Source organism: Thunnus albacares, chromosome 16 (assembly GCF_914725855.1).
Source record: "Thunnus albacares chromosome 16, fThuAlb1.1, whole genome shotgun sequence".
NCBI lineage: Eukaryota > Metazoa > Chordata > Actinopteri > Scombriformes > Scombridae > Thunnus > Thunnus albacares.
Window position 1 is genome coordinate 23,960,411 of NC_058121.1, and position 17,244 is coordinate 23,977,654.

Here is a 17,244-nt window from a genome sequence, read left to right on the forward strand (position 1 = left end):
TGAGGAATCGTGAGAAAAAACAAGATTCTGATACACAAATCTGTATTCAGTTTTTGGATTTTTTCTCAAATCTTTAGCTTTTTCCTGTCCCTACGGTTTTTAAGCCTGATTAATTTTGACTAATGTAGGTATAGGTTAAACCGTTTGTGCATACCTATAGTTTTATGCTGCATGTTGTAGTACTGACTCATGTATTAATTATTGAATTGGTAGGATACTTTGTACTGAATACGTATTGTACTGCTGCCTTCCCTCTGCTGCCCCCCCTCTACACACCTACATCCAAAGGACCGCAATGGAAATAAGCTCTTGGGCTTTATTGTGTTTTATCCTTTTGACAAATACTGATGCCTCCTGGTTGAGGCTCTGCATATATTATTTATTTATACATGTCATGTTGTTTCAATTTCAATCAATCAATCCATAACATTTGCTTCCAATTCTTATAACCTCAACAAACAACTCGGAGCTGCAACGATTAGTTGATTAATCGATTAGTCAATGGATAGAAAATTAATTGGTAACTACTTTCATAATCGATTGTGTGTTTTAGTCTTACTCCATGCAAAAACTCACTGGTTCCTGCTTCTCAAATTGGTAGATTTGCTGCTTTTCTTTGTCATGTACGACAGTAAACTGCTTTTTTTTTTGCTTCTGGACTGTTGGTTGGAAAAAATAATCGGCTATAAATCCATAATGATATTCACTCTTCATGTACTCAACAAATAATAGGTTTTTCAAAACCTAACCCTAAAAAGGATTCTTCTATTTAACCCGTCCCAAATTGTTTTCTTCTTAAACCTACCTTCTGATATCATGCTCTATGTTGACGTCCCCTAACCTCTTTTTCAGTTACCCCCCTTCTAACACCCAATCCAACACTCCTATATATCCTATTTTTAATGTCCCCATCAACTGGGTAATAACCATCAACTAACACCTATTTTTTGCCTCCTCTTTATTGATGCCTACTCTGTGTCACCCTTACAACTTACAACAACTACTCTTCATCAAATACCCCTTAACCTTATCCACTACAACACCTGCCCCCTGTCCATATGTAGAGTATGGATTTCCGAAACAAGTTCACCTACTTCCAAGGAGAAGGGAAATAGTCTGACGAGGTCAAAACTCAAGCAGCACTTGTAGGTTAAAACAACTTCATTGTTAGACCATGTTTTGGCTTGTGGCCTTTGTCAAGTCCACTATGTACCCATTTCCCACCCACTGACCTTTTTACATACTTTTGTTTATCACCCCATCTCTCTACAAACCGCCGTCCAGTTCGATTAATAGTAACCTTTATGTCTCTTTCCCCTTCCCTGTTCTTTATTTCACCTTCCACTGTACCTCCACACCTCTACCAGAACATCCAGCACAGGAAGTATGCCCGCTGGAAGGCCACCTACATTCACAACTGTCTGAAAAACGGGGAGACGCCACAGGCCGGGCCCATCGGCATGGACGAGGATGAGAGAGCAGGTGGGACGCACTGATATGGCACACGCACGCACATCGATGTTAAACCCACCGCTTTCTCTCCTGAGCCTGCTCTTTAGAGAACATGAGGTTAACTTCCTTTGTTGACATGGTTTTGTCTGTCTCTATGTGTGTGTGTGTGTGTGTGTGATTCTCAGCTTTGTATTGTATGCCTTATCAGTTCTGAGGCTGTTGCAGGAAAGCCCTGCAGTACAAACCGGAGACGCTGGGAGATTAGGAGTGTGTGGAGAGTAGATTAGTCATGTAATTTGCTCTGACGTCCAAAGTAAGTTTGTGCTTATGTGTGAGAGAGAGAAAGAGTGAAAATATTCAAATCTGACTTAGAAATCGGCCTTTTTATGTGTGTCTAAGACCTCCATGTGTATTAATGCGTGTGAGATTGGGCTGATATTTATTTTATTCTTCTCCATTCCCCTCATATCCAGCACGAATCAACTCTGAGTCCCTGACCTTTGTTACATTGAAAAGCTCTGGCCTCGGATGCCAGGCTAACGCCATAAAACATAACCTTTCAGAGGAAGAAAGCATGGGAAAACACCACTTGATCCCAAGGAGATTGACTGAATTAATTAGACAACAGAACGGCCATTGCAGCCTTTTAAAAGTTCAACGCGCTCTGGGAAGCATGTGGTGGGAAAAAAATAGGGCCGACACAGGGGCCGTGTCCTCCTAAAATTCAGCATTTTAGGAGCCGACGGGAGATTTGCAATAGATTAGGACCTCCAAAAGATGGTTTTCTGCTCCAGTGGCTGCTTCAGTAGCCCAATTTACCGACCATCCTTAAAGCATACCAGCATTTATCTTTTGGCAGGTGGTAATTCAGTTTGATGAGTTAAAACCTGAAGTCCATTGAAATCACTACCCTTGCCCTAACCCTAACCATAATCCTAGCCATAACCCTAAACTTACACCTGCTGTCTCTGATAGCTACACAGGCAAGTCTGACCTTTTCATCTTTTCACAGTTATACTATGATTCATAGCCCACTGCCAAGGGCTTTATATTATCAATGTAAAAAAATTTTTAGGTGTTTTTATGGTTTAACCATACAAAACCAGATAATCATCATAATCATATTCCTGCTCCGTATATGGAACGAGTTAGCATTCCTACGTAATTTTTGCGTATTATATATTTTAATTACATTCCCATGCTTGCTTTTTCAAGTTCTAACTTCCTGTGCAGAGTGAGGCTGGTTTTCAAACACCAATAGTTGTCTGAGTATCGACCGAAATGCGTTTGTAGCATCGAGTATCGAAAAACTGTAAAGTGTAAAAGTGGCTATTGACTGTTTGGTCAGATACGTAATGTTACTTAGAGATTCAGGTTATTAAAATATGAAGAAGTCTTGCTCTGGAACTCATTGTCAATATAGCATGAGAGACTTGGGTATTTTGTCGTAAACATTTCTGCCAATGTGGTTTAGATTGTTACAGGTTTGTGTGGGTGATGAGGTTGGGTTGCTTCATTTTTTCTTCGGATATCAAAAACATTTAGGTCTTATGAACTTGTCATTAAGAGTTGATGATTTGCAAGAACTCTGGCTTTTTCACCTAACATCAGACAGTATTGAGACAAGTATCATTTAGGTATTTTCTTGATTAAGCAATTTGATTATGAAATGTCAAAAATGCCCATTGTAATTTTAAGGTCACGTCATGTTTTGTCTGACCAACAGTCCAAAATACAAAGATTCAGTTTATTATCATGTATGACACAAAAAAGTTTAACATTGTCACATCTGAGAGGCTTTAACACAAGTATTTGGTATTTTTCCTGGAAAATGGCTAAAATGATTATTATCAAAATAGTTGCCAATTAATTTTCTGTTGATCTACCAGTTGTTGCAACTCTAAACAATTCCCAGCCCTAGTACAAATACAAAAAAATTCTGAAGAAAAAACAGACTTCTTGGATGCTGTCCAGTGTTTGAATGCCATTTTTTTAGTTGGAAGCTGGAGAAAGTTGTCTCTTCTTATGCTTTTTAGAGTTTGTCTTCAGATTCGAGTGTTCGTTGACATCTGTTTTGATAACTTTAAAAAAATATTAGGAATACTCCCTGATTTAGAATTACGCCGAATCCCACAGGAGAAGACGTTATCCTTGATCGATTTCCTTCATTACATCACTTCTAATCTCTAATGAGGAGTCAGAGAATTTCAACTTTAGACATGAGTGGAATGTGGATTGTGCAAAAGAGACTGCACCTTAGTATCATGACTCTGAAAGATAAAGCGAACCTGCTGGAGCATTACAGTTCGTCAGTCATCGGCACACCAGTAAATCAAGGGATTATTGTCGTAATTCCATCACTCGAGCGTCTTCAGCTACAAGTAGAAATGCTGCTGGGCCTCATGGGACTGCACAGCATCTGGACTCTTTCAGATTGCACCGTGAGCGCTAGAAATTGCGTCAAGGGCCGATCGGGAAGACACACGACCAAACAAGAATGTACTCTGACATGAACACCTACAGTATGTTTCTGTTCCCCGTAGAGGAAACTCTACACGTATTTTTCATGTCAGTGAACTGATGTTGATAAATTCCTCGCTGAAATAAAGGACATCTGCTGGACCACGCCCACTCACTCCGCTACATACATGTGTGTTTGTTTGACCCAAACGTTGCCTGCTAACCTATGACATCACCTCGAGGAGCCCTCAGCTGCACATGCATGTTCATTAAACACATTTTCTCTCCCCCTTAACTCCGTCCTTTTATTCTTTCCCTCTCATGTCTCTCACATACTCTCACACCATGTGTTCGCTCGCACACGCTCCCCTCTCCCAGTGTGCATTGGGGTCTCTGTGTCAGTGATGAAATCATGATAGCACCGCCAGCGCTCAGCTGATGTCATCCACCCAGCACGTGTGTGTTTGTCTGCAGCAGGATTTTATCAGCGTTTCAACCCCTTGTCAGTTAAACACCAAAGGCTCAGAGAGAGTGTGTGTGTTTGTTTTTTCTGTCTTAAATTAAAATCCCAGATGTTTTCTCTTTTGATTTGTCATGTGTGATAGAGAGAGAGCACATCTGTACATCCATCAGAGAGCATTCCTCTCTGACATGATTACTTCACACTGTTTGTTGTTGTTGTTAATCCCGTAGACACAACAGTATTCAGGTAGGTCCAGGTCATTTTTATGGACCAACGGTGAATTTTCCCTGCTGCAAAAAGTCTCCAGGACACTTCAAGGTCAATCTCTCAACTGGCACATGTTAAAAAATGTTATATTTACTAACTGACGAACTCACTAACTCACTAACTAATTCATAAACTGACTAGCTCACTTACTGACGAACTGATTCACTGACTGTCTGACTAACTTACTGACCAACTCCCTGACTGACTGACTGATTCACTAACTAAAATCAGTGGCGTAACCAGACTTCCTTGTTTGTTCAGATTTTATTTGACAAGCAGACGTTTTAGATCAGTGAACCGTTCGTTATTACTCCAAAAACCCACATGCTGATTGAACAAAGTGTAAAAACACATTCTTATTGAATAATTAGGTCAACCTGCCACTCTCTGTTTCTACTTTCCATAAGTACATCATCACATTTTTTTAACTTTTTGTCAGCAGCACACTGTTCTGTTGGACCGGCCTCCGTCAGCTGGTTGCTGCTCTTTCGCAGCAGGCACTGGACACTGCAGTGATACCAGTTGAAGTAGGTTAATTAACCTCTGGAGAGCAGTATGACACACACAGTTTCACACTCACCACCACACAAATATACCAGTGGTAGTTACAGAAAGACCATTGTCTCACAGAAGCTCTGGCTTGACTTTCCATGGACTGGGAGGGGGACGTGTTTAGCAAGAGGAAAGGAATGGATGTAGGGAGGGAAGGGTGGAGGGTGGAGAGCGGTGGTGTTGGGGAGGGAGGGAGGGAGGGAGGGGGGGGGCAGAGAGAGAAAACAGCTTCCACTGGTGAGTTGTAAAAATGTAAAGGATGTGTTTTGTGACCCAGAAGTCAGGAAAACGTATTAAAAGGCATCTTAAATCTTGCAAACGTTGCAGTCAGATGTATTGAGAGCACGAAAACGCAAGAGAGACAAATGAGTTTGAATGCAATCAAGCCTTTTAGCTAAAGATTGCTTCATAAACATCATTTAATTGAGTTACTGTGAAGCTTGTTGATTAAATTCTGGCTGACCAGTGAGTAAAAACCTAACTGGCCGACTGACAAACCAAACTAAATGGGCCTCATTCAAGAACAGAACCTTTATTAGCAAATACAAGAGATTTAATAGACTTTGTGGCATTCGCCAATTATGTCATACTTACAATTTTCTTTGAGGTATGAAGACCAGTCGAATGAACTGCTCAGGGCCAAAACCACTAATTTGACGTAAAAACATAATGCTTTAATCTGGATTAATTTTGAACTTAAATATGAGAGTATGAACAGAACAGTCTGTACAGGTGGTTTAAGATCATTTATGGCTTTCAACAAACTTACTTCTCAGACTTTTTTCTCTCTTTAGGTATGAACTAAATACACGAATGATCCAGACCTGATGTACAAGTAATGAACAGACAGTCTGAATTTCTCCGCAGAAACACTGATCTGAATGAATTTGGAGTTTAAATGACATACGGAGACCTTTTTCATTTGGCAACTTATTTGGTGAATGAATGTTAGTTCAGGAAGAAGCGGACGATTAGTAAGGATGTTTTTGTTGGTGTCATGGATTTGGTGTCATTCATTCCACCATATCCATAAAAATACATGCTGTTCCTCACAGGACCAGGTAATAATACAAATAAATCAAATGTAGGACATAAAAACATAAGACTTCTAAAGTGTGTAGTGCGTAAAGAAATGTGCAGTAAAAGTTAGTTACATAAATTCCAAGATATTCTTTCTACATTGGCAACGTTTTCCAACTAACATCATTTTTTTCGACCCTCCAAATAGCAGCTGATTAGGTCCTGACTGACAGACTGAAAGAACAGAACTAACCAGAGCTCAGAAGTCATTGTTTAAAGTGCCCTTTGGCAAGACGCGCGGCCACTAACTGTTCCCGAGAAGCTGCTCAATGTCCAGCAGTTCAACAGTCGTACTGTGAATCATCCTTCCTGCTGCTGCTGTAAACAAAGAAGACAGGAAGTTGACTTTTTTTCACCAGCTACTTTGGGTGTTATATCAACTAAATGAGATTTTAAGAGTGGTATAAAACCTCTAAATGATGGTTTTTACCTCTACAGTGGTTACTACACCAACATACCAGAATCTACAGCTTTCATGAGTTGGCTGCTGTTAGTTTCCATTTCTGGTTTTGTGCTTTTTTTTTGGTACAAATCTGCGCTCTAACCTGCTATAAACGAGGTGGTTGGGATGTTCAGATGGCAGGTTGTTATTATTCTGTTGGTGTGTGTTTGCACTTAACACATATTCTGTCATTAGTGTGACTGAAAATTGCAAAAAGGGATGTTTCGTAGTCATACTTGAACAGGTAAGTGATGATAGCACATTTATCGTAACGATGCACACACATATGGACGCGTCATCTGTTAACCAGCCATCTTTAATAAGTCTGATATTAATTATCTTTTAATGAGCGCTTACTTCCATCCATTTCCAGCTCTGTTACTGTTCCAGCTCGCGTTGGCAGAGAGCAGATAGAGATTATCCGTCCATTCTCTCCCAAACCTTTAGGCTATATTTCATTCATTCGTGGCACATGCTTCCCTTTATCTTAATAGCAGTGTGGGAAAATTTGCCTTTCAAGATCCTCTGCTATTCACAACAAGATTATTATCTCTAAAGAAGTGGTGAAAATAAGAATAAAAAACATTTTTTCCACCTTAACTACGATTTTATACGACTTTACAAATTGAGACACTATTTTACATGCAAAAAGTAAAAATGCATCCTAAGGTATTATATATTTTGTCCCAAGTGAAAATAAAAATGTATTTGGACTAAGGAATTACAATTTTCCCACTTAAAATCAGTTGAGGCTGCATTAAAAATACTTTTAAAATACTCATACTTTAAAAGAATTTGTAGTTTATACAAAATATTAGTTAATCACTTTAATCTGTATAACTAAAAGGAAATAATACACTACCAAAATGACTCAAATTAGAACTGAAACTGAAATGAAAGTTGGTTTTTGCAGTAAATGAATTTAAAACATACATTTAAAACTACCAAATCCACTCTGAACATTGAAATTAAAACAAGATTAAAAGTAGACCCATTTCACACAGTGTTTTCCATCATTTCCATCAATAATAATAACATTACACCCATCAGTCAGAGCAGTCGGACGATCACACAGGTTGGAAACAAAGCTACAGTTTATCCAGAAGATCTAAACCACTTCATCTGGAGGTCAAACTGAACGTGAGCACACCTGTCACACATGTCAATAATAACCCTTCAATGCACAAGAAAACTGTACAACAACAGTAAGTACAGTAAGTTAAAGCTGAAGCAGGAAGTTGATCTTTGAGGGCAGTTTCGGTAATCATTTTCACATTTGCTTTAGTTTTACTGTAAAATCTATTGGGGAAAAAAAACCAACCCAACCCTCAAAGCTCACCATGTACTCGTTCCAGCGATTCAACACCATTGATAAATGATCTGTGATTATTATTTTATTGTTTCTGCAGTTTCTTAAACTCACAGCATTCAACTCTTTAGTCTGACTCCAGAGGAATGAACTCTCACACAAAATATTTAATACTCAAATGGTGTTATTGTTTGTTCCCACTCTTGTCTCATACAAACAGATGCATGACCACATACTCATAATGCAAAACGACAATAATGCATCTTTCCTGACACTCAACACTTTAAATAACAAGCTAGGCCTGCTTGTTTAATAAAAAATTAATTATAGAAACATAAATTTCCAAATGCACACATTTCTAGTGTGCAGATGTGCTCATATTGCTTACTGAAAACATTTTAACAGTAAAGGAATGTAGTAATATTGTGCGTCCATATGTGAGTATGAAGAAATGAACCCTGAAAAAAAAAAAAAAAAAAAGTGTGAACGCTCACTTAACTTTCTCTGGATCAACACAGTTTAACAACTTAATGAAAGAAAATGTTCCAGCAAAACGTTTGTGAAGTGTCAGATCGCCTCTTAATGCGCGTCTCGCCTTCCTGCCTATAATGCAGTAATGACAGAGGTTTGGGTTTAACATGGTGTCAAATACAGCCTGTGTCTGCAAATCCAGCCTAACGTTTTTAATCTGTCAAAATATCTTCTGGCTGTCCAGAAATGTTTTCTTTGTGTTAGGTGTGGTTTGCTGAGAGAGGCAAAGTCTCCAGTGTGAGGCTCATGTTGGGAAGATGAAAACACAGCAGGCTGTTTCTTTCGTTCTTTTGCTTTTTTTTTTTTTTTTCTCTTTGCAAGCATCTGTTGATTTTGATCTTTTTGTTTTGTGTTTTCTGTGAAGCAAATCTTTGTTTTGAGCCGTTTCTCTGTGTCTTAGCATTACTATCTCTACTATCTCTTTAACAGGTTTTTTTACCTTTCATCTTTATTAGGACATGTGGAAGTCTGAATCAGAAATCTTTCATTGATTGTACCAGCTAATTTGTCATCTTAAACCATATGTCTGGTGATTTTTCTATGTTTTTCTTATTGTCAACAAATCCCATGTTTGGATCCAAAGTATTGTTCGTGTATCCAAAGCCTGATATATCTCATTCCTCTGTGCCGTAGACCTCTGTTGTTGTCCAAAAACTATTAAAAACATGTCAGTGAGCCACACCGTTGCACTGGGTTACATGTTCCTTCATTATAAAGAGTTTTGGTCATGTTAGTTTGTTTAGAAATGGTTCCAAAGACTCATAACGGCGCTCATTTTTTAAGTCTGTGGACTTAGAATTTCCGTGACAGGAAGTTGCCACTGTGCATGCACCAGGACGTGGCTCTCTTTCCAGTAAACAATCATTTTTCACGCTTGTCATATCAGACTGACTCAGGCATTGTGAATTTCTCAAAGGAGTTGAGTACAAAGTCAAGACTTTCCAGTATGTAGCACAGAAAGCTAGCTGAGACTGAAAACGTGATCGCTGTTGTTTGTCCTTGGAGCCGTTTCTCAACACACTAATGTGACTAAACTCTTCATGATGAAAGAACATGTCACCCAGTACAGCGGTGTGGCTCACAGATGTGTTTTTGATGTTTTTTTTGGACAATAACGGAGGTCTACAGCACACAAGAATAAGATATATCAGGCTTTGGATACATACACAGTACTTGTTAGTAGTTCAGTTCATCGTTGGTTTGGATCCAAACATGAGAAGAATATAGAAAATCACCAGCCGTATGCTTTAAACTTGATTCTCACCTTAAATTTAAAACTTAATCTAAAATTGGGTTATAGGTATGTAGAGACAGAGATGTAAAGGTTTGTGCTTTAGTAGATCTCAGCTTGCTTCACAAAACACCATTTTACTGCCAAACATGTAAAAATAATCTGCTGCACAAAATTTGCATTTGTGAAAATTCATTTCCTTTTCAAAAAAAAACAAAAAAACAGTACACATTGTTGTCAACCTCCTGCTGCTTTGGACCAGATTTTTAAAATGCTGTTTGCATCTGCAACTCTTTAGCCTGCTTTTCTCTCTCTCTCTCTCTCTCTCTCTCTCTCACCAATTCAAATAGTCACTTTATTTTTGCTCATTGATGGCTGTGTAAAGACTTTTTAACTTTTATACCTTGACGAAGTATATAGCCTTCACTTTTAGGTCCAGAACACAAAAAAAGGTTCAAAAGAAACGCTGTAGCGTAACAACAAAAGCATATAAAGTCATGCAGGGCTGATTCAGTTCTCTACAGTCCTATTAGACACAGTTAAGATGCAATGAGAAAGTCATCAACATCACCCAAAACCAATTTCGGATTTAGCATCCATGAATGTGATTTACACACTTTTCTGGCACTACAGTTTAATCTCACTCTCCTGAATTCTCATCATCCCACCTAAACCCATTTTAAATGCCCTGTCACCTGATGTGCTTTTGATGAAGAAACAATTTTTAGCGTGAGATAATTGAAATCGAGCGGGGCCAAGGGCTCGAAGCTCCTCCATTAACCACCAATCTGCCGAAGGCTTCTGTAGCAGCAGAATTTCATTTCTACAGCTTAGTATCTGGTCTCTTTGTGAGCACAGACACCTTTTGTGTAGGCTAAGGTGAAGGAATTTGGATGAAAACATCAAAATTGGCGATGGATGCTTCAGGGCGATGCTATAATTGTGTGGTTTCTCTGAGAGATGTGATTTGCATAGATTGTAATATTATTTTCTTATGATGTATTTCATCACTGTCACTTGTAGTTCAGTGTACATTTGACCAACAAAACTTGGTTATATCACAACATATCGGACATAATGTCATGACAAGTTTAATTTATTGGTATCATTTGTCAGTTTCAGAACATATTAACTGTGTTTGATCATCTTTACATTGACCGTTTATCTAACATTGACTGTTAATGATTACCCTCATAACAAAAAAAAAATCTTACCCCACTTAACCATGGATGTATAAAGATGTCAAAATAAAGATGTATAAAGGATACAGCGTCGGAGGCAGGGCCCCATTCATTCCTATGAAAGTTGCTCAGTGGCTCATGAAGCAATGAAAAATCGACTTCCCGGTATGAAAGTAACTCGATCTTCCTCATTGTGCGGCCCATAGAGCATGCGTACTAGTGACTTTTGCCGGCCGAGTCGGCTACTTCCAGTTTAGGCCTCCGGCTAACTTGAATGGGGATAAAACAGTTCAATCATGCAGCTCTTCAAAGTTTTTGAAATGTGATCAGACCGAACGGATTTAATTCTGATAGTGAGACGAGTCATTTTGCGGGGGTTGTGACGCTCAGAAAAATTTATCCGCTGATTTACAGACGTCTCTTTCACAATGTAAGTCTATGGGAAAAGGTCTTTTTGGGCCACTGTGCATCACATGACGTTGTAATTACACGGTTTGGCCGCTATGTCAAATTGGCTTCAAAGCCTGGCGCTCTTCCTGTATCCAGTTCTCTGTATACATCCATGCACTTAACCCTCATGGTATTAAGCCATGCAGAAAGTTTCAATTTTATATGTCCAAGTTGTAAAATGTCTGTTTTTGTAATGTAATTGTGTAATCACTCTGGTTCAAGAAAGTGAAGTTTGTTTCTGCTTCTAAAAGGATTTTAAAAAATGCTTGTAATGTAAAAACTCAGACTGATCAGACTTAATTGCCATTTTGCTTCACTTCATTCATTTAGTTTTGATATTATGTTCATGTTGGTTAGTTTATTCCACTTTTCGTGAAGGGTTTACCATCCAGATTATATTTCTTTTTAAACGATAGATTTCAGGTGTTGATTTAAGAGTAGTTGTTTTTTTGTATTAAAACAATGTAGGGGGCTGCGTTGGTGGGCGTGTGTTGCTTCAGGTATTGGCAAGACACGAAACACTTATGGTGGATATTATGATAATTAGAAGTGTACTATGGGAGGAAACACTGTATTATGATATTAATGTTTTGATGATTATAAACCAATGTAGAAGTTTATTCAACTGATCAGTTTTTCCATTCAAAGAACACAATGTACTCTTGACTCTGTCTATTTGACCTTGATATGTTGTAATCACATTGTTCTGTTTCCAAGTAAGATGTCTTGCACCTTGATTGTGTAAGAAAATTAATGTCTGTTAATAGTTTGTTGGCAAAGAAGAAACAGAAAAGGTTGTATGAAGTTCATTATACGCGGTGACCCCAATTCTAAGAGGTGATTGTTGAAAGAGGAGGAAGTAAATGCTAGAACTGGAAGTTGTACAACACGGGAATAACACCGTATTGATTATCTTGCAGGAAACAGGTGTGTGCAGCAGAAGTATAACTGTGTACAACACAAGCACACAATGCTTGTTATTTCCTGGATGAATCATTTTGTATTTTTTGTTATAAGTTATAACTTCTTTGAGCGAGTCCAAAATCCAGAGATATTCAGTTTACTATCATGTTTCTCACATTTGAGAAGCTACAACAAGCAAATCTTTGGTATTTTTGCTCAAAAATTACTAAAACGATTATTCAGTTTCTGTCAATCAACGAATCATTTCACCTCTAAAAGGAATGTGCTCTTATGTTGCGTTGTGGCAAAAATTGAGTCTAGTTAAACCTTTTAGCTGGACGACCCTGCTAATGTTGAATGTGGCCTTACAACAATGTGTATAACTGGTTGGTCTCCACACTCATCACCATTTTTGTGGCCATTTTCAGTTCTGATCGGCTCGGTTGTCTCTCCAAACGGGGAAACAGCAGTCAACGAGCACAACATAAGACCTGTTTGATTCTCTATAAAACTTTAAGATGTGGCCGATGATTCAGCAGTCTGGATCCAAGTTACAGAAATGTGGATTTCTAGAAAAGATGTTCCAGGACACGCTGTCAACAGTTTTTGGTGGAACTACTTTCTACCAAAGAAATAGTCCCTCTGAGCATTACTCAGAGGCATTTAATGAAGTGTTTAATGTTTTGAAGTGTCTTAAATTTGGCTGTTTGAAACTAAAAAAACCATTTATACTGTCAGTCAGTAACATGAAGTCCAACAGTCTCATCAAGCTTTTTGTCTTTTCTTCTTCTCTCACTGTGTCTCTGGTAGATGAATACGGAGCTGAAGGTTTCTCAGGCCAGGGTCTCTCCCACGGAGGTTCCTTCAGGGGAGGTCCTCCTTCCCAGTTCGAGGACCACGACCCGAGTTTGGGTCCAGGTCCAGCCCCAGGGATTGGCTTTACCCCGAGTCCTGAAACCGGGCCAACTGGTCCTCCCACCACCAACTACAACAACATCCACATCCCACCAGGGGCCCACGCACCAGCCAACACTCCGGCTGAGCTGCCACCTCCCTCAGGTATGATGCACAGAGATGATTCATCTCCACAACACTGTCAGATAATCAACACCCACGAGTTTTTCCATATTATTAGCCATGCTGAAAGGATGTTTCTAGGTTGATCCAGACTGAAACGTCTTGACAAATTTGGATGAACTGCCCTGAAATTTGGTACAGATACTCTAATGACTGGTCATATCCTGATTTTGCATCTAGAGCTGCACTGCCACGTCCAAATGTTTCACATATTAAACGAAATTTCAACATGGACTGACAAAATTTCTACAGACTTTTCTTCTTGCACCACTAGCAGGTTGACATTGATTCAGAGTAAAATATATCAATTGAAAATAATGGATGGATTGGCACTACATGGTACACATCTTAATCCAGTTTGTCCAATACTTTTATTTATGGCCAAACACCTGCAAAACCGAAGACAGTACCATCATCTATGGCTGTTTAATGCAATTTAGGAAATGCTAGCATGCTAACACACTAAAATAAGATGGTTAGCATAGCAAATAACATTACTGCTAAACATCTGCATGTTAAAATGTTGCATGCTGACATTTGCACTCAACTGAAATGCCACATTTACATCATATGGGATGGATGGTAGAGGTGTGAAAGTTAATGACTCATAACGTCTACAAGTTGCAACGAATGCTGCAGAAATATCGCTGCACCCACAGTAAGAACTGACTGACAGTTTCTGACATGGTTGTACTCTTAGTCTTGTTTGGGGTTACATCTTGAACTCATGGATTCAGTTTTTATTCATTGATATTCTTGCAGCGTCCCAATGATGTCAAAACACTTAACTTAACACCTAATAAGAAATTCTTTTAAAAAGGAAAAGCTGAAATGAGTCTTGGACCCACTTTTAGTAACATTCAAAAGAGTAAAAGCCAGAATTTTCTTCAGTTGTCACGTCTTTCTTCCAAACGTTCCTCTTCAATAATTATCAGGCTTTCCATGTGGTTTCCAAATAGACATAATTCATTTAAAACTTGATTCAAATTATCTTTTGAGCTTTTGCAGCTTTTTGTGAACTTTTGCAGCCTGAATTAACTCAAAGTCATCACAGAAATGGATGCTGATTGATTGAAAACAGCAGTTCCTCTCATTTAAATGAGATAAACCAGCTGAGTGGAGACTCTGTAGTTCAGATGTTACCTATTGGCCTAATTGGATCAACTTCAGCAGTTCCTCAGCGAAAGAAGCCAAGCAGCTACACATCCAGCTCTGAAGCATTTACTGGACTTACTGGAAAAAGGAAGGATCTGTGAAAACTATTGGAAAAAATTATACTACTATCGAACCTGGTGATGCGCCATAATGGTATGAGTATTACTGGAAAGGTGTGTACAGCATCACATTATTCTCTGATGATTGATTGTCTAAACTGAGGCGTTGGAACATCTTTTACTCAGCAGTCTTATCATCGGGAATTGTAATCCGTCTTTCTCACTAATTTCCCTTGATAACACTGAGTGGTTGACAGCCTTACAATAATCTGGCACTGCATTCGGTAACACACCTCCTGGAGAAACTCCCTCACATACTCAAGTGCTGTGTGTGTGTGTGTGTGTTTGGGCTGTTGTACTCATATGAAGCGTATAATGTTTAGGAAAAAGTGAGCAGTTTAGGATCTTATCTTACAGTATGTGGCCAGATTCTACCTCCATGAGGAGTTTAAGTTCTGCAAGAGTTGCAGTTATTGGGATATTGAGTGAGTGTCTGTACACATTCACACAAGAAGACCTAATTTTACCCCTGTGGCAAATCAGTGCGTACAAGACAAAGGGTTATGTAACAGTTTCTGAAGGCACATGGGTGAGAGGACGTTTTGTTTTTGTTTCCCATCTCGAGCAACGGACCCAACAATCACTCAAAGAGTGCTGGTACGCTTAGAAAAGAAGACATTTACACTTGATTATAGATTACACAAGCTGAGCTGCACAAAGAGTTGGCAGAGAGAGAAACACAAACACATTCTGGCTGGCATTTAGTCACGGCCGCGAGGAAGAAGTGATTCGACGAAATGAGCGACAGAGGTTGACCTTGGTGCTCGTCCAATCACTGAAAGCGCCGCTGACGGACGAGGTGCGAGTTCACTCCCTGTGAACGCTGCTGATAGTAAACGGACTGTTATTAATCACACGAGAGCTACATGATATCTGTTGGCTTCAGCGTGTGGGAAAGACACTGAAACAGAGACAGTGTGGTTGATCCCACTTTTAATGTTGTAATTTCTGCTCTTCATTCACTCAATTTAAAAATGTGGTTATTTGGAGTTTTATTATAAGAAATAAAGGTATTTATTGGAATTCGATTCAAGTAGTAAATCATGTGTGAGAATGTCAAAAAGTCTGGATGAAAACATGCAATTAAAAGTCATTTAAGTAAGTAGATAAGTAATAATGTGAATGCCAGACTGATGCTGAATCAAATTTACACTGTAAAAAAGTTTGTCACCTATTTTGAAATTTTACTTTTATTTTTTTTGTGCACTATTTTGTGTAGAGTTCCTGTGGCCGAGCTAATGGGCATACAGTATTTAGACTCACTACATGAGTTTTTAGAATTTATTATTTAGAGTATTTATCATAATTTGAAGTGTTTTTGTTGACCAGCAGAAGCAGTTAAACCAGTGCCTTTGCCCCGATCAGTGCCCACTGTTGACCCCACACTGCTCAACGCCCAGCAGCAGGGTAAGAACACACACACACCAATACAGACTAAATAGAAACTGTCATGATAACTACTCTTGTTGGACGATATATTGTCCCAGAAATAATTGTGATAAATGATATTATTGTCATTTTAAGACCATTTTACGGTTAATGCCATATGAGCGGTGCTGCTCGCTTGCACATTCCCCGTTTGGGACGTGCGCAGTGAGGAATGGCGGCGACTACTTACTTAGCCAGAGTGACATAAATAGCCTGTTAACCGCTAATCTCTCTCTCAACCCAACCGGTCAAAGCAGATGGCCGCCCACCAAGAGCCGGGTTCTGCTTGAGGTTTCTACCCATTAAAGGGGAGTTTTTCCTTACCGCTGTGGCCAAGTGCTGCTCATGGGGGGAATTGTTGGGTCTCTGTAAATTAAAGAGTACGGTCTAGACCTGCTCTATGTGAGAAGTGCCGTGAGATGAGTTTTGTTGTGATTTGGTGCTATATAAATTAAAATTGATTGACTGATAATGCATAGAGTGGGAGATCTGCCTGTGGAGGCCGAGGAAGAAAGGGCCTCAACGCACCACTTTCCCCTTTTTTTAATACTAACAGCAGGAGCAAAAACTCGATTTATCAAAATCTTCTGGAAACAACCTGCTGAAACAGGAAGACAGATTATTTGCCTCTAAGAGACGACACACAATAACTTATGCTGTTTATTCTGGCATCATATTGGCTAAAATGTTTATGTATAAACACAATAGGCAGTATCGAGGTGACCAAAAGGATCCAGGTCATGTCCATGTGTCGTACGATAAGACGATATATGGACATGATAATGTTGATAATAATGTTATCATACGATAAGACGGTAATTATTGTGACAGGCCTAACAACACTCACCTCTCACCCTCTAGTGTACACATAAATACTGGATTCTCCTTCACTTTCCTCCTCTTTGTCTTCCCTTTGTTTTTAATCCCTACAAAAAAAATGAAAAGACAACTCAGAACACAGAAGCTGTAGAAAAGATTAACATGCTGCACCTGTTCAGTTCTGCAGTGGTTTCCAGTCTGTTAAAGACTTGATTTAAAAACACTACTGCATATTTAAAAATGTCTCAGTAGTTTAGGGCCAAAATACATTTCATACAAATCTCAGGAGCTGGTTGCAGCAGCTGTTCATAAATTAAAACAGGTT

At 39.0% G+C, this 17,244-nt stretch overlaps 1 protein-coding gene across 3 annotated transcripts in view; it reads left to right on the top strand.

Moving 5' to 3' along the window:
* The window catches only part of vta1 (vesicle (multivesicular body) trafficking 1), a 76,931-nt gene that overhangs the window by 43,151 nt on the left and 16,536 nt on the right, over positions 1 to 17,244 (top strand). The window contains exons 5-7 of one of the 3 annotated variants that reach the window (XM_044377101.1): positions 1,368 to 1,482; positions 13,132 to 13,380; positions 16,005 to 16,079. In XM_044377101.1, the coding sequence (XP_044233036.1) occupies positions 1,368 to 1,482; positions 13,132 to 13,380; positions 16,005 to 16,079 (439 nt within the window). Of the gene's footprint in view, positions 1 to 1,367; positions 1,483 to 13,131; positions 13,381 to 16,001; positions 16,080 to 17,244 lie in introns of all 3 variants that reach the window. The other 2 variants (XM_044377100.1, XM_044377102.1) reach the window with 2 other exon arrangements.